This window comes from Pogona vitticeps, chromosome 5 (genome assembly GCF_051106095.1).
Source record: "Pogona vitticeps strain Pit_001003342236 chromosome 5, PviZW2.1, whole genome shotgun sequence".
Lineage (NCBI taxonomy): Eukaryota > Metazoa > Chordata > Lepidosauria > Squamata > Agamidae > Pogona > Pogona vitticeps.
In genome coordinates, this window is record NC_135787.1 from 54,996,906 (window position 1) to 55,014,428 (window position 17,523).

General features: G+C 44.1%; 1 protein-coding gene across 1 annotated transcript; it reads right to left on the reverse strand.

Moving 5' to 3' along the window:
- Window positions 1–2,260: 2,260 nt before the first annotated feature.
- On the reverse strand, window positions 2,261–7,235 carry HMGB2 (high mobility group box 2). The gene is made up of 5 exons (XM_073001451.2): window positions 7,023–7,235; window positions 6,429–6,595; window positions 4,008–4,150; window positions 3,439–3,613; window positions 2,261–2,761 (listed from the first exon to the last, which is right to left on the reverse strand). Exons 2-5 carry the CDS (start codon window positions 6,576–6,578, stop codon window positions 2,600–2,602), a joined length of 630 nt encoding a protein of 209 aa, XP_072857552.1. The 5' UTR covers window positions 6,579–6,595; window positions 7,023–7,235; the 3' UTR covers window positions 2,261–2,599.
- Window positions 7,236–17,523: the final 10,288 nt, after the last annotated feature.

Here is a 17,523-nt window from a genome sequence, read left to right on the forward strand (position 1 = left end):
TTGAAAACCGGTTAATCCGTTCCAATTGGAACGGATTGCCATCGTTCAGTGAAAATCCCCATAGGAAACATCGTTGAGTGAAACAATGTTTCCTATATTGGAATGTATTGAAGCCGACTCAATACATTTCAATGGCATTCCGATGTCTCTTTTCCCTCATTTGAAAGTGCCTTAAACTGTTTGAAACCTGTTTTAAATGCTTGGCATCGATAGTCCAGCTTGTGAAAGGTATGCAAACTTAATTTGGTGTTGTTCTGAGTCTTCGTTCATTTTTGCTGATTTTTTTATTTTTCCTCATTGAAATGTATTGGACAGTCCGTCCAATACATTGCAATGGAGAAAACAAAAAATCAGCAAAAATGAACGAAGACTCAGAACAACACCAAATTAAGTTTGCATATCTTTCACAAGCTGGACTATCGATGCCAAGCATTTAAAACAGTTTCCTAACAGTTTAAGACACTTTTAAATGAGGGAAAAGGGACATCGGAAAGAGCTTTAAAAGGGAAACGGAGATCAAAGAGCTGTTTCCGATCTCCATTTTCGCTCCTGTAAAAGTGTCTTAAACTGTTAGGAAACTGTTTTAAATGCTTGGCATCGATAGTCCAGCTTGTGAAAGGCATGCAAACTTAATTTGGTGTTGTTCTGAGTCTTCGTTCATTTTTGATTTTTTGATTTTTCCTCATTGAAATGTATTGGACAGTCCGCCCAATACATTGCAATGGAGAAAACAAAAAATCAAAAATGAACGAAGACTCAGAACAACACCAAATTAAGTTTGCATGCCTTTCACAAGCTGGACTATCGATGCCAAGCATTTAAAACAGTTTCCTAACAGTTTAAGACACTTTTAAATGAGGGGATAGGGACATCGTTATGTGAAAATCCCCCATAGGAAACATCGCTGTGAGGCAGCAACTTGATCAGAAAAAGACATCGTTATGTGAATTCATCGTGCGAGGCACTCGTTGTGCGAGGCACCACTGTATTACAAAGCATAATTTTTTAAAATTACCTTTCATCATGCACAAATCAATTCTTTATATCTTATTCTCTCAAATACATGTTAAAAATCCTTGAAGGCACCACTCCACCTGGGAGAAGGGTGCTCCCATTACACCCTTAGAAACCCAGGACAGGTCAGGGGAATACTCACTTGACTGCACAATGACATATATTCCCAACTTTTTCTATACATGAAACATTCAGAAATGTGTCACCAATACCTCCCTTCTAGTAGTACTTACAGATGTTAACATGCATTGGACTCTACTAGTTTTTATAATGTCCAGTGAGCATTTCAGCATAAAAGCTGTTAACCAGTAGCCACCATCTACTGAAATTCTCACACCTACTTTATGAAAAGGGAATTCCATGACCACATAACACCAAGTGATTATCAATTTGCCTTCTCCCAGAATTCTAATCTCAAATTCTAACAGCACAACAAAGCTGTAGTGCTCATGGTAGACCCCTCCAAGAAAGGGCTCTCAACCTTGAGTCCAAGACTCTAGAACTTTGTTTTTTAAAGCTCATGTAGCAGAAATCTAAATCTGAGCTACTAAGGCCGTGTAATCTCTTATGTTAAAAGTACAACCTAAAAATTTCATTTATATTTACATATTTGGGAGTGGTCTGAAAGATACAGGACAGAGAAATAAGGCTATGCCAACTTAAAAAGTATGAGTTATGTATGCAGTATTCCTTAGACACCTGTAATACTGACAAGATGAAACAGGAAACTGGCAGGACAGAACACAAGCAGGTAAGCATATTTGGAAAATATGGGGAGAGAAAGAGCAAGAGTGGACATTTGTGGAGTAACTGACTGTTAGCACCAGTCACCTCCAAATACAAGTACCACGTTAGGAGTTTTTTTTCCCAGACCTAAAACTAGCAGATGTTCCTTCCTGTAAATAATACTTGGATAGGGAGTTACATAGCAAACTATGAAGTGGACAGTGTGAAAAGAGGAAATTGTCTATAGCAATTATGGGTTCTTAAATAGTACTATAGTATGAACTCACGTCCTTTAAATCAGCCGCTCTCAATGGGGCACATTTGAACGAGGCAGACTGAAAACAATTCTTCATGTTACAAGGTTTGCTATACTATCCTGTATGTCTTTCATGTGTTTATGGCCATGGCAAAAAAATGTTGAGACTGGCTCCTCTGAACTACTTTTAATGCCTCTCAAATCTGTTTTGTAAATACTCAACCTTAGATCTTTTAGCCCCAGCAAATTAAGTCTACAGAGTAATAATAATGTACATCATTTTATTACAAAATTGTTTTAAAAAAGTAATACAATGCAATAGTATGCAGGACAAGGTTGAATTTGACTACTACTGTTTTACTTTGCTCAAAATCAGTCACTTCAAAGAACCATTAAATATGCCAGAACAGGTTTTAAAAATCTAGAAGTAGTGGCCTTTTGCTACTACTTACATTAGAATACACGCCTCCCTACAGAAAATCACATTACCTATACACAATTCTGTACAGTTTTTATACTGAAGCTAACAATGAGCTGCACTTGACTTCACATTCTTAGCAAAATCATGGATCTGAGCACAAATCTTTACAGCAGGTTATAACTTTACTCTTCATCTTCCTCTTCCTCCTCCTCCTCTTCTTCATCTTCCTCCTCTTCTTCCTCCTCCTCCTCTTCAGGTTCTGCCTTCTTCTTGGAACCTGCTGGCCTACCAGGACCCTTCTTCCCTACTTCACTCTTACCCTTGGCACGGTATGCTGCGATATCCTGCAATGGTGACAAAAAAACAAGATTTACACAGGCTTGGCTTGAAAAATTCCTTAGCTGTCTTGGGATACTAGTACTCTTCTGAGACATATTACATAAGTCTCTATTCTCCTTTTGCCTATACCACCAGTTACTTTTGTCTTTCTTCTTCTGAATATTAGTGTACTTCCTAAACACTTGAAGTACAGTTACTGGGGGACTTGGGCTTTTTATTTGTATTGCATATGCAGCCATCTTTTTCCATCCATGGAAATGGGCCTTTTTCCTCAAGAAACCTCCCAAGAGTGAGGAAGTGCTCAATGGCAACTCTCATTAAGAGTTACCATCAAATACCCTATGCCTTATGCCTAAATATTCTTTTCTGCTTTCTTTCAACATAAAAATTATTTACCAAATAACGGAATCACTGGGCAAAATCCTGTTCAAAAAGCTTATGCTCACATAAATGTGAAGTGCATGATTGAACTATACAACTGGTTGTGTAATTACCACTACTGTAGCACCAACACACTTGTGAAAGTGATTGGTGGTGCTTTTGTATCTACTGTGGGTTTAACACTGAATTATGCCTGTGTAGCGAAGCAAAACAATTTTACTCGAGTACAACACAGCAATTCCTACATGCTACACTAATATAAAATGCATCACTAATTGAAGAGAAATAGCCTTTATTTTACCTTCTCGTATTTTTCCTTGAGCTTTGCCGCCTTCTGCTCAAAAGGGAGTTTGTCCTTAGCTGTTTGCTCAGACCACATTTCACCTAATTTTTTGGCTGTATCTCCAATAGACAAGCCTGGAATATCACTTTTTATCTTAGGGCGATGTTCAGAACAGAAAAGAAAGAAAGCCGATCTAGAATATAAGGAAACAAAAGTGTTGCAGATTAATGTAGTCGCAAAGGCTTTCAAGGCCGGGATCTAACGGTTGTTGTGGGTTTTTCAGGCTATTTGGCCATGTTCTGAAGGTTATTCTTCCTAACATTTCGCCAGTCTCTGTGGCTGGCATCTTCAGAGGACACTGAAGATACCGGCCACAAAGACTGGCGAAACGTTAGGATGAACAACCTTCAGAACACGGCCAAATAGCCCGAAAAACCCACAACCACCATGGTGCAGATTACTCCAGAAAATCAATCCAGCTTCAAAGCTGACAGAAATGTTCTCATATTTACACTGATTTTAGGTCTCAAAATAGGAACTGGTTGAGCTGCAGTTCCCAAAATATAACTAATTAAAGATAAACTCACGGTGGCCGTTTGGGGGCATTTGGGTCCTTTTTCTTCTTCTTCTCCCCTTTAGGAGGAATATAGTTTTTCATTTCTCTGTCATAACGAGCTTTGTCACCCTTTGCCATGTCTTCAAACTTTGACTTCTCTTTTGCAGACATTGTCTAAAGGAAAGAAAAAATATTAACTCTTGGCCGAGTTAATGGCTCCCATTAAACTATGGAAACAGCACCACTTTACAGCCTCAATGTCTATTTTAATAAATAAGAGATACTACAAATCAAGCAAAACAAAGACACCAGAACAACTTAGGTTCAGGCTTTTCAGAAAGTTAAATATGTAGTACAGTGGTGCCCCATATAGCGAGGTTAATCCGTTCCAGATTAACCTTCGCTATACGAAAACATCGCTGTGCGGGGCAGGAAAACCTATTGGAACGCATTAAACTAAGTTTAATGCGTTCCAATAAGTGTGTAAACTTACCCCCTCCAGCGATGTTTTCGCTCCGGCGGCCATTTTGGAGCCGCCGAACAGCTAATCGGCGGCTCCAAAATGGCCGCCGCATGACCCGAAATGCCCCCCCGCAGCGTTTTCGCACCCTCTCTAAGCAAGGGGAGGGCGCGAAAACGCTGATAGGGGCCATTTCGGGTCATGCGGCGGCCATTTTGGAGCCACCGATCAGCTGTTCGGCGGCTCCAAAATGGCCGCCGGAGCCCCAATCGTCGCAAAGCGAGTGCGGCGATTGGGGCTGATCCGTATAGCGATCCCCAAAAGGGATCGCTATACGGATTTTTCGTTAAACGGTGCACTCGTTAAGTGAGGCACCACTGTAGTTCCTGTATTTCCTTTAGTGGTATCATCTACAAAGTAACTCTCCTCTAAGATTCAACAGAGCCAAATCAATATTCCATATAGGCTAGAAAGTACTAAAACATGGAATAAATTCTTCTTGCTGAGATAAGTGTTGAAAACTTGTTTGAAACTCTTTGGCACTATTCAGTGAGTTTGAATGATTTTACTGACTTCAAGGATCTCAAGTTGGTCACTAATAAACAACAAATCTTTCCCAATAACGAGAAAAGGAATGAGTTGGGCATCACTAATTTTACACAAGCATTTGAACCCAACTTCAAATACTAGAGTAGGAGAAAAAAAAGGAACAAAGTCGTTTGCTACCTGTAACTCAATTCTTGCTAGTTAATTTACAGAAAACATTTTTCTAAGCTCCTCCAGGACATAGCTTTAATAGCAAAAAAATTACAAAAACATCAATAACAAATTGTTTTCATGGTTTTTTATATTATGGCAGCCTATTTAGGTCATTTTTAAAATTTTGTGAATTGCTGTAGGGCTCTGAGGCTGCATGATGGAACACAAATATCCTGAATCATATACACATATTGTAATCTTCCTTCTTGAGTTTAACAGATTAAGGTAATCTGGCACCAAATCCCAATTGGTATTGTTACTGGAAGGGATTGTCACTCTCGAATTGGCCTTCTCAGCCACACTAGACACTGTTCCAAGTCCTCTATTCAGAGCACGTTACCATAGTCTCTTGAGACAGAAGCATGCCTAACCAAAAATCTTCTGTTACTGCAGAAGTAAATTTTAGTAACAGAAGCTAAAGGCACCATAAACATCACTGCCCTTCTAATATCATGGGAGCTTTGGCCTGCTCTTCTTGCTGAGCAAAAACCATGAAAATAGTACAGTTATTCAAAACTAGACCTCAGAATGTGAGTCATAAGGCTTAGGTTTGAATTGTAAAACAATCGAGTCCATTAGCACTTACTCCTACTTAAGTTACAGAATCCTAGAATAAATTCTCCGTTTGTGTTTTCAAGGCTTTCTAAAAGTCCATACCAAAATTTAGGTTCTTTTTTTTTCTTCCGTATCTCTCCCACTGCTGTGGCTAAACAACTCACCATTATACCCACAATTTGAGAGCAAGGTGGAAGAGACAGATGGAGCATGAGAATTTACTCCATAAGGGAAATCAGTCTTTAGCTGGAAAGACTAGAGGAGGGATATCAATTACAGGGCATTTTGGGACGTCATGAATTCTAACTAGTTTTCCACTGATTGGAAAGGAGCAAAAAATAAAAATAAAAACACTTTAAAAACTCAGCTGGGTCTCCTACATTTACTTTCTCATCGTGCCCTACAGTACCTTGTTTACCAAGTCCAGGCTGGTGACTTAAAGGGCTACAGAAAAAACACGCCTCTTTATACATGAATTTTTAAAAAGGCCGTCCAGCAGGGCCACTCTAGCTCCGTTCCCGCCTTTTAAGTCCTTGGGCCGTCGCTGGGAGCTGCAAGGCGCGCCAAGCCCGCCAGAGGGAAGGGAGGGGAGGGGGGCAGGAGGCGTGGCAAGCAAGCGGGAGGCGTGGCTTCGCCCAGCAACGCTAGGAGGCGAAGCCGAGCCCGGTTGGGCCTTACCCGCCATCGCTCGGAGCACTTCTTGGAGAACTCGGCGAAGTTGACCGAAGAGTCCGGGTGCTTCTTTTTGTGCTCTTCGCGGCAGGTCTGCACGAAATAAGCGTACGAGGACATTTTGCCCCGAGGTTTATTCGGGTCGCCTTTACCCATGGCTGGAGCGACAGTCCCTGAAGAGGAAGAAAAGGGAAAATAGAGCGCGGGGGGGGAGGGGGAGTAATGGGTTGTTGGTACAGAAATTAACAGAGAGACATAACGGGGCAACCGGTCTCTGCTGAACCCCTGCACCCTTCCACAGCTTACTGTAACCTCGCCCCCCCCCGAGACACGTTTTCCCGCCTTCGTTTCTTTTCCCCCCCAGGTGCTCGTTTCCTCCAGACTGCGCAGTCCCAACTTTACTCCAGCCTTGGCCCAGCCCTGCTTAAAACTCCCTCGCCGGCCCGTAAATAAAACTTCACTCCTTTGTGGGACAACCGCACCGCGACTCTTATCAGCCCGCGGAGCTCCGTCACCATTTCCCAGCCTCGCCCCAGGGACCCTCCACCGCCCAAACTTCGCTTTCTGGAAAACGAAACGTATAAATATATGTACACGTACGGTACTTATGTCCTTCTTGCCTGGTGGCGATGAGGAAGCGAAGCAGCGGCCGTTAGCGAGGCGCGGAGCCCAAGGCGAATCGCTCAGAACAGCTTCTTCCTTCCCCACAGCCGAATGGGTGGCTCGCAACGCACTTGATAGCCTCTTGTTTTCCACAGTGCTACCCGCCACAGCAACTTGACCCGCAAAGCTCCCTCTAAAGCCCACCCCTTTAGCCTATTGGTTGGCTACTGGGATCATTTGAACCGCTCGAAGCCACACCTCCGTAACTTCCGAAGCATTCGATTGGCTGAGAGGGCAAAGGACGACACCAGCAGGAATGACTGTGTTCGGTAGAGAAAGGGGCGGGAAGACGGGAGGAGGGTGGAACAGCTTGCGCTTCATACCCGTTGAAACCGGTTAGGGAGTATGGAAAAAAAAAGTGGGATTAAGAGCCCGCCCCCTCCAGGGCTGATACAGCTGGGGGAGGGAAATCACCCCCGAGGCGCCTGCTATTGGCCAAGGGAAAAATTCGGAGCTCTTATTGGTTGGAGGAAGGTGAACTAGCGTGGTTTAAAAATACAAAAGGGGTGGGGTGGAGTGCGGTGGGAGAAACAACCGAGAAAAACAAAAAGAGCTGGAGAGGGAGGGGGGCAAACTGCAGGTGGCGACACTTTTGCAGCGGGCGGGAACAAAGCGGGTGGGGGCCTCGCGTGGGGTTCTGCTTTGCTGTGGTTGTAAGGCTGTTGGGGAATGGCTGGATTAGCCGGTGACTGTAGACTGGTTGTGTAACTCTTCCTTCTGCCCTTTAGAAAGGGAGGGAGAGAGGCTTGGCCTTCAAGTCGACGCAAGCAGCGTCCCTTGCGGAAACACCAGTAGTAGTCGGCGGTGCAGCGCGATTGCGTGCATCGCTTTACACAGTCAGATTCGAGAGTTTTGCTCCCCAGGTGAGCGCGCCCACGACTGGCGGCCTTAACTCCTGGGGAGAAGCCCTGGTGCTCCAGGACGGGCTTTTTCGCGCCCATTCTTTTCTGGCGAATAGAAAATTAGCTCCGTCCTCCTCGCAGGGAGGCGATGAGGGCAGGCGGTCGCCCTTCACCTCACCCCCACCCCACCGGAGGCTGCCTTCCCAGAAATACATGCCGCTTCTTGTTCTTGCAGCAACCAATCTTTCGCATTCCCACGCGAATCAGCCTGGCTTCTCCCGCATTGCTGCGCTTCCTGCCGGAGGCGACTTGCAACGGAATCGCTCACATCGCTGTGGGCCACCTGTCGCTGCTTCTCCAATGTTGCCCACGTCTCCCAGGTGGTCGCTGGAGTCCTTTGCCAGGCTGGTTCCTGAGTCGCCTCCGTCATCTCAAAAAAATAATAATAATAATAAGTGGCGGGAGACCTCCCTCCCGGGCCACAAAGATGTCGGGCCGGGGGACTTAAAACACCTCAGAGCAGACGCCTGCAGAAGAACCGCGCCACGATGCTCTGGGGCAGATGGCGGTAACGCCCGTCCCACCTAAAGCTGTCTCCGACACGATCATCTTTTCGTGCATTGACGTGGTGGCGGGAGGTTTGTTCTTTTATACGAGGAAACTTAAGCCCCATCGCATTTATGGGGACTGAATTTTGAGGATCACAACTGCCTATTAACATTTAACTGTGGCATAAACTTGAAATACAAACATGGGTGTCCACCTGGTTTATTTCAACATAGACCGAAAAGCTTAGGTAAATAAATAATCTTCCCTGTAAGAGTTCCTACTGCTAGATATCTCAACGAGATTGGGGAAGGCTTTTCTCGGTCCCACATCTTCACAGGTACATTTGGTGGGGACGAAGGCCTTCCCTGTCAGGGCTGCCAGACTCTGGAACTCCCTCCCACAAGCTAGGCTGGCCCCACCATTGCAGGCAGGCAAATGAAGACGTTTCTCTTCAGGCGTTTTCCCTGTGACTGAAAGGGTTCGTTGGCTTGTTCGTAAATACGTTGTTGTGCCTTGCTGTATTTGGTGTTGATTTTATTTACTCTTTTTATTGTAGAATTTGATTCTTTTTTAATATTTGTGTACTTAACTGGTTTTAGCTTTTAAATATTGGTTAAATGATTTAGTGTTTAAATATTAAATAATGTAAGCCACCTCGGGCCCTTTTTAAGGAGAAAGGTGGGGGAAATATTTTAATAAATAATCATCTGAAAAATAATTTTGTAGGACGAAACTGTAGCCTTGACAGACCTGTAACTGAGCTGTGTGGACAGGTGTTGCATGCTGGTGTAGAATACTGGTTATTGGGGTAGTCCTAAATTAAATTCTGCAGCATTCTTAAAGTTTTAAAATTCTTCCCTACACCAATTTTTTTTCATTGCATGATCAAAACTGCCTGTCTAGTATAGGACAAAAAAAACCTTTAGCATTGAGCAAAATGATATTGTCTGTAGTGTTGGAACAATATTTTGGCCTACTAAAAGAAAACATCCACACTTATTTTGTAAACATTTAGTTTTATTTTTAACTTTGAAGGGTTAAGCTATGGTAGAGTACCCAACTAGATTCCTGAAGGCAGGAAATGATCAAATTATTCCTCCTATCCATTATATATAAGGAACAGAATATAAATATATATATTGGCCTTCCCTATATGTAACTTATAGGGAAGTTGTATGAAGAGAGGTAAGTATCAGCCCTCTCTCTCATACACACTCCACCCACATGCAAACTACTAACACAAATATTTTACAGTAGAATCTGGAAATAATGTTTACCATAAATGGCAGGATTGGCTTATTAGGAAATATCAGGAGCTTTAGCTGGTGCATTTGAAGCAAGGATGCTCATGTTAATAATTTATACACAGAAGGAAAATAAGCAGTGTGGTGAGGTAAATTTTTACTTGTTGTCAAATAGTTGTAGGACACCATGCTTTTATGTGGCTGATGTTTGTGGTAGAGGATATTTAAGTAACAGCATGTTGGATTATATTTCTAGGATATCAAAGCTAGCACCAGGTTGTTTAAATCAGTGGTTCTTAACCTTTGTTACTCAGATGCTTTTGAACTGCGACTCCCAGAAACCCCAGTCAGGACAGCTGGTGGTGAAGGCTTCTGGGAGTTGCAGTCCAAAACCCCTGAGTAACGCAAGGTTAAGAACCAGTGGTTTAAATGAAAAACATAGGAGTCTTGCTAGGTGAGGTGAACAGTCCTGTTCTAGTATTTATTTCTAACAGCTATATGCCTCTGGGAAGCCTAGGACAGTTATGAAAGCCACAGTCCCATCTCTTCTGTTTCCTTCTCTATGCAAGCACTTTCCAAACTGGGGAGGGAGGAAGTGGAGACATCTTAGAGCAAAATGGTGTGGCTGAAATAATGCTTCTCAAACTAGCAAATTCAAACCCCAGATTAACCCCTCCTTTATTGAAATACTTTTCTTATACCTGAATTTCCACCTGAAATAAATACTGCCGCATAATGCCTGTAGCCACCACTACACAGCTTGCCACCAGTGGTATGGAAGAGCTGGAGTGAAACACAGGCTTTGACTGTATCAACAAACAGTAGGCAATGCAGGCCTATCCACCATAGTTGCATAAACTTTATTAATCCAAGCCAAATTATTTGGTCTGCAATAAACATTGAGAAGTGTTTAAAAAGGCCATTCTACTAGAGGTTCCAATTATTCTTTCTAATTTATATAGAAAAGACATCCCACCAAATATTTTGTTCAGAGAAATTGCTTTAACTGTTGTACTTCAAACTAGCAATCTTGGCACTAAATTAAAGAAACATGTTTCCCCTTTATTCCTGACAAGAGGATTAAGAAGGACTCTTTCTTAAAAGAAAAATGATCATTCCAACTTTATATTGTGACTTGCTTTCCTGCAAAGCAGAAAGCCTAGACAGAAAGACAGTAACCATTCAATAAGCAGAAAATTCACCTTTTGTAGTATCAGCTGCTAAATCACAGCACTGACTCAAGGAATAAATGCATACTACACAGGAAGTGTGCTATTGCTAATATCCTTTTTCCATATGTTTGTTAGCTTACTTCCCTGTAACTAGCTCTTTGAGTTGGTCATATGAGAATTCTCACATGTGGGTGTATTTCTGCACCTACACAAAGCTTAGAACATTCTAGAGCTTAAACTAGACCATAAAGAAGGCTGACCACCGAAGAATTAATGCTTTTGAATTGTGTTGGAGAAGACTCTTGAGAGTCCCCTGGACTGCAAGGAGAACAAACCTATCCATTCTAAAGGAAATCAACCCTGAGTGCTCACTGGAAGGACAGATCCTGAAGCTGAGGCTTCAATACTTTGGCCATCTCATGAAAAGAGAAGACTCCCTGGAAAAGACCCTGATGTTGGGAAAGTATGAGGGCAAGAGGAGAAGGGGACGACAGAGGACGAGATGGATGGACAGTGTCACCAAAGCTATCAACATGAATTTGACCCATCTCCGGGAGGGAGTGGAAGACAGGAGAGCCTGGTGTGCTCTGGGCCATGGGGCCGCAAAGAGTTGTGCACGACTTAACAACTCAACAATTTATTTATTAATTATTTTATTTATTTTATTTATATCCCGCCTATCTAGTCGCGAAGACTACTCTAGGCGGCTTACAACAAAGTTAAAATACAATAAGAATAAAACAACAAATTACAAAACAGGTAAAAGAAAAAAGACAATAAAGAAATAAGAAAATCAAAAATAGTCTTATGAGAAGGCCTGCCGAAACATCCAGGTCTTTAATAGATTCTTGAAAGTGCCCAGCGAGGGAGCTCCGCGAATGTCAGGAGGTAAGTTATTCCACAGGCGAGGAGCCACCGCCGAGAAGGCCCTATTTCTTGTTTGTTTAAACAAGAGTTTAAACAAAATAATTTTTAGAATAGCCCCCACATACTACACGTCCCTGTGCTTAATGATTATCCCTCAGTTCCCCTCATTCACTGCTATATAACAATGTACTAGCATGGCAGACTGAGGGGAGGATGGGCAAGTTGTGTTAATTCACAGATGACCACTGAAAGACTTACAGATAGTTATAGGTCATCCTTCATGGTCTCTGAATCATACATGTGAGTGACTGACAACTTCACTTGCTGGTAGGATGCCAGGCCAATACAGATGAAATTGCTGCTCTCCCAAATGCAGCATCAGATTTTGCTCTGATGTGCAGTCTGTAATGTTTGATGAATGTCAAGAGTTAGCAATGCAGCGTTACAGATGTATTTTAGCTGGATCCCTTTAAGAAAGACCATTGAGGTAGCAACAGCTCTGGTTGAGTGTCCCTTCAAAGTTTCAGGGAGCAGTCTCTTTGCCAGCTGGCAACACAGCTTGATTATATTGGCAAACCACTTGGAATAAACACTGTGGGGTTATCTGGGCCCCCATCCTTGAGTTCTGATAACTAATAATGTTAGTTTTCTGAATGTACATATGATTGGGATGGATAGTAAGATTAAAGTAAATATTCTTTAGGTCTATCAGAAAGAACTAGTCTCCTTCCTTGAGAAGTACCTGAATTTCCAGGTCACCTATATAGGAGTTTGCATCTCTTAGGTCCAAGATATGTTGCAGGCGCCATCCTGCCTTGGGGCCATAAAACAACAAGAGTAGAACCTAGTGGAGAGTGTATCTAAGGGGACAGGTTTGATGGCATTCTTTTTTCAGGCACATAACCTGTTTCCCAGAAAATAAGGCCTAACCTGAAAATAAACCCTAGTATGATTTTTCCGGATGCTCATAATATACCGTATTTTTCGCTCCATAAGACGCACCTTTCCATAAGACGCACCAATTTTTTAGGAGAAGAAAACAGGAAAATATAATCTGTTTTCTTCGCTCCATAAGACGCACAGACTTTCCACACCCCTGTTTTGTGGGGAAAAAGTGAGTCTTATGGTGCAAAAAATACAGTAAGCTCTACTCAAAAAAAAAAAAAAAGCCCCAGTGAAGTGAAACCCAACCCTCCACCAATGTGCAGTAACCAGAAGATAACATGACTAAAATAAAACATCCCTTGAAAATAAGCCCTGATGAGCTTTTTAGAGCAAAAATTAATATTAAGATCCTGTCTTATTTTTGGGGAAACATGATAGAAAATTTCATCCTGTAGTACTTGAGATTGTTCCACAGGACTGAAAATACCTGTGAGGGGAAAGATGTAAATTCTGTGGCACAGCCTTTTTCAATTATGGTCAGAACGCAACTGTTGTTGGTAGCGGTTCACCAGGTTGGATGGAATGGCACTATGATACAGTGTCTTGCAGAAAGAGGGTCAATGTATGGAGCTCTCAGTCTGAAGAAAGTCAAAGATTGTCCTTTTACTTCTTACTGTGCTGTTTGGTGGTGTTCAGTTGCTTGTGTTTTTAGTATTGTAACTGTTGCCTATAGTACTGTGAAAAAGGCGAGGGTTTCTGCCAGTCCAAATGGAGTCTAGATGAGTATGGATAAGGTTTTCTCCAATAAGATCTGCACGGTCACTGCTCATATTGAGGATAAAACCTCATCCTCTTAGCAGTATTCCTTTTCATATGCAAATTGACCATTATGTCATCCATTTTTTTATTGAAAATCTCTTCTCCATTGAAAGGTGTATCTTATAGCTGCAGCATCGTCAGAAAGATGAGCTGAACAGAGCCAGACATACCATCTAAAGCAGGGGTCTCAAACTCAATTTACCTGGGGGATGCTGGAGGCAGAGTCTGAGTGAGGCTGGACCACATCAGATTTTCTGCCAAGCGGAGCAAGAGCCCAAGGAAGCCGCCCAGGAGTTTCCATAGCCCGGCTGGGGCTCTGAGGAGGGGGGGCGTGAGCCCTTTTAGCCGGCCATGAACCCCTCCGACCCCCTCCGGCTCCTTCTTCACTACCAGCAGCAGCAGGATGAAGAAGCGGGGAAGGGAGGGAGCACCGGCAACCGCCTAGCGGGAGGGGGAGGAGGGCATGACATAAAATAATTTTAAAAACCCTCACAGAATCGCCTTGCCAAAGGAGAAAAGCCCCCATGGGTACCGGAGAAATTAAACTGAACGGGCTGCCCCCCCGGTGCATTCACGTACGCACATACATGTGCACACACACATACACACAGAGATCCGTCAACCTTCCTCTGAGGGCCCCCTCAAAAAAGGGTGCTCTCAGCAGCAGCAGCTACCTCACCACAACAGAGGAGCAAACTTTGCGAGGCGAGCCCAGGCAGCCTCCAGAGCCAAGGTGACTGAAGCAGGACAAGGAGGAAGCACCACCGGGTGGTGAGGCAGCCGCTAATTGGGCTGGTGCTTGGGGTGCTGCGAGAGAGCGCCAGAGAGCCGCTTCCCTGGAAGAGGTGGTGACAGTGGCAGCTGCTGTTGGAGGCTTGGAGGTGCTCTTCAAAGACTGGCCGGGAGCAAGCTCTGCTCTCAGGCATCATTTGGCAGTGGCTTGGGTGCTCGGGGAAGAGGGCCAGCAGCGCGCCTTGCTTGCTGGCTCTCCCCCAAGACAGCACCTCTTGCACCCTCCATCTGGAACTGCAGCCTATCTGCCAGCTCCCCTGTCTGCCGGCTGGCAGGCTGCAGTTCCAGATGGAGGGTGCAAGAGGTGCTGTCTTGGGAGAGAGCTGGCAAGTGAGGTGAGGCTTTTTTTGACTCTTGACAGCAGAGGACGCGTGGGCGCTTCGGGGGGGGCAGGCAAATTGGGGGCCACAAACTATCTTCTGGCGGGCCGCAAATGGCCCCTGGGCCACATGTTTGAGACCCCTGATCTAAAGGCAACTGCTGCAGATAGTTGCTTTTGCAGCACAGTGTGAGTACATGTGCCTGCATAGCAAGAGCCTTTGCCTCTGCTAGAATGTGAGAGCTAGGGTTGTTTTATCCTCAGGGAGACTGCCCAATAATCCCTGTATCTTAGAGAAAATGTTGGTAGGCTCCCATGGCACCTTGGTAACTGGCAATATATATGCCCAAGCAGTAGAATAAATCCTCTGGCCCAACATGTCCATTTTGCTACCATCTCTGTTACCTGGTGTGGTATTGTAATGTGCCCTTGCCCTAGTTTTAAGAACCCTCCACAATAACTGGGTTTAGTTGTGGGTGTTTAAGAAGTAGCTTCTTTATCATAAATTCTAAATAAACCTTTGACGTGTCTGGGTGTGGGCTGTCAAATAGATGGTTTGTTCTGTGATTTTTGATAAAATCAAGCAAACAATGCAACATGAAGGTTTGGACCGGAGTGGGAGCATCGTGTTTATTTTATTATAAAGTGGGCCAGATCTGGGCAGTGGTGATCTTTGGATCTCTAAGTGCAGAGATTTCATTAGACTTCACTCCAAATCAGAATACAGTGGTGCCTCGCATAGCGAGGTTAATCCATTCCGGATTAACCTTCGCTATGCGAAAACATCGCTAAACGGGAATAAAAAAGCCATAGAAACACATTGAACTTCGTTCAATGCGTTCCTATGGCTTTAAAACTCACCGTTAAGCGATGTTTTTCCATAGCGCCGCCATTTTCGCGCCCTCGGTAAGCGAGGGCAGGGCGCGAAAATGCGGCGTGGACCTTCTGGCGGCCATTTTGGAACCGCCGATCAGCTGTTCTCCCCGCTTCGTTCTGCGAAAATCGCTAAGCGAATTGCTTAGCGATCATCGCAAAGCGAAAAAAACGCTATAGGGGCCATCGCTGAGCGAACGCTCCAGCGATGGCCCGGACCCCCTCGCTATGCGAATTCATTGCATAGCGAAGCACTCGCTAAGCGAGGCACCACTGTACAGTGGTGCCTCGCTTAACGAGTGCACCGTTTAATGATGAATCCGCATAGCAATGTTGCTTTTGTGATCGCAAAAGCGATCGCATTGCGATGTTTAGATAGGCAAAAACTCGCATTGCGATGATCGGTAAGCGTTTCGCTTACCAATCTTCGCATCGCGATGTTTTTACAACAGCTGATCGGCAGTTCCAAAATGGCCGCCGAGTGCCCAAAATGGCCGCCGCAAGTGTTTTCACGCCCTGCCCTCGCTTACCGAGGGCGCGAAAATGGCGGCGCTATGGAGGAACTTCGCTGAACGGTGAGTTTGGGCCCCATAGGAACGCATTAAACTAAGTTTAATGCGTTCCTATGGGGTTTTTCGATCCGTTTAGCGATGTTTTTGTATAGCGACGATTAATCCGGAACGTATTAACGTCACTATGCTGGGGCACCACTGTAGGGCCAAAAATCTTCAGACATCTCCCATATCAGATTCTGGGGTGGTAACCAGTACAGATGGAAGGTCTCTGATGACTCACTATCAGAATCGGAGGCAGTGGAATGAAAATTCTCACTAATTATAGAATGCTCTTTCTCCACAGAGTGTTTTGAGATCTTGGAGTGCTTCCTAGATGCAGAAAAGGAGGCAGTAAGTACACATTTTTTTCACAGACTTTGTCGGTTTGGAAGAGTGTTTATGTCTTTGGCCAAGTTTAGAGACAGTGTCATCTTTAGTGGCATTTCAACAGGCCATAGGTTGTTGCAACTGGCTATGACTGTGAGAATCTGTTTGTGACTGATTTTAAGCAGGAGAAGGAGGAAGACATAGGAACTTTCTCACCCTTTTTGATCAATTCTGACGCCAACAGCAGGTGATCCTGGGATGCAGTTGAGCATCGACATCGAGATTCTTAGTTGATCAAAGTGGTGACTCAAATTGGTGTCTGCATTTGTGTGTAGCCGACTTCATAGGTTACATGGAGAGCAAAAGGGAAAAGGAAACATTGCCTCTGAGTCAGTTCTGAGGCTCTCAATGTTGAAGTATCCTTTGGATTGTTTGCCAGCTGCTTAAGGGGGTCAGTTATAACAGGAGATCTCAACAGCGGACAAGGCTGATCACTGGTCAGTGGTTTCAAAAGTGGCTGCTCTTGCCCACAAGAGACTTGCAGTTTAGGTATCGGGTCTTTACGGCTCCTTGGTCCCAAATGTTTCTGTTCTATAATCATTGGTATGGAATATCCACACCTATGCTCTGGTGATCTAGATGCTGGGCTTCCACGCCAGTGGAGCATAGTATGATGGCATACCCCTGAAAGAGCCAGGCTGTTTTTCCTGTGCATTCCAAGGAAATCAAAGAATGGGGGAGGGGAAATGCCATTCTGTTTCTGGTGCCTGATAAAACTGGGGCATTGCACCATAGTAAAATAGTGACGGGTTTTGCAGGAGCTCTTTTGGTGAGGAAGGCATCTATATTGTCCCATTGAAACAGACTGTGGTGGTGATTCATATGAACGTTCCTGACCTGCATGTCATTCTATCCATGTGTTTCCTTGCAATGGGGAAGGTTCACACAGAGACTGTAGGATAGATTGGCTCCATTCTGGGGACTGACTAAAAGCTGGAGACAATGCCTGAAGTTTGGTTGTCTCATCCTTCAAGGCTGAGCTGAGGCAGACAAAGTTATTTTGTCCCTTGTCCAAGACTGGGAGTGACAGCTGGCCGTTTGGGGCTCCCTCAGTATCTTTGAAGTCTTTGGCTGTTATTAAGGTGTTTTAGCCTTGTGCTTCTACTTTGATTTATTAACAAGAGCTGGATCCAAG

Excerpts from the sequence above, each read along its gene's own strand:
- HMGB2 (XM_073001451.2), bottom strand. The coding sequence starts at position 6,578 with ATGGGTAAAGGCGACCCGAATAAACCTCGGGGCAAAATGTCCTCGTAC. Across the intron at positions 3,614-4,007 it reads AATGCCCCCAAACGGCCACC|ATCGGCTTTCTTTCTTTTCT; the intron begins GTGAGTTTATCT and ends CTTATATTCTAG. Across the intron at positions 2,762-3,438 it reads TCAAGGAAAAATACGAGAAG|GATATCGCAGCATACCGTGC; the intron begins GTAAAATAAAGG and ends TCACCATTGCAG.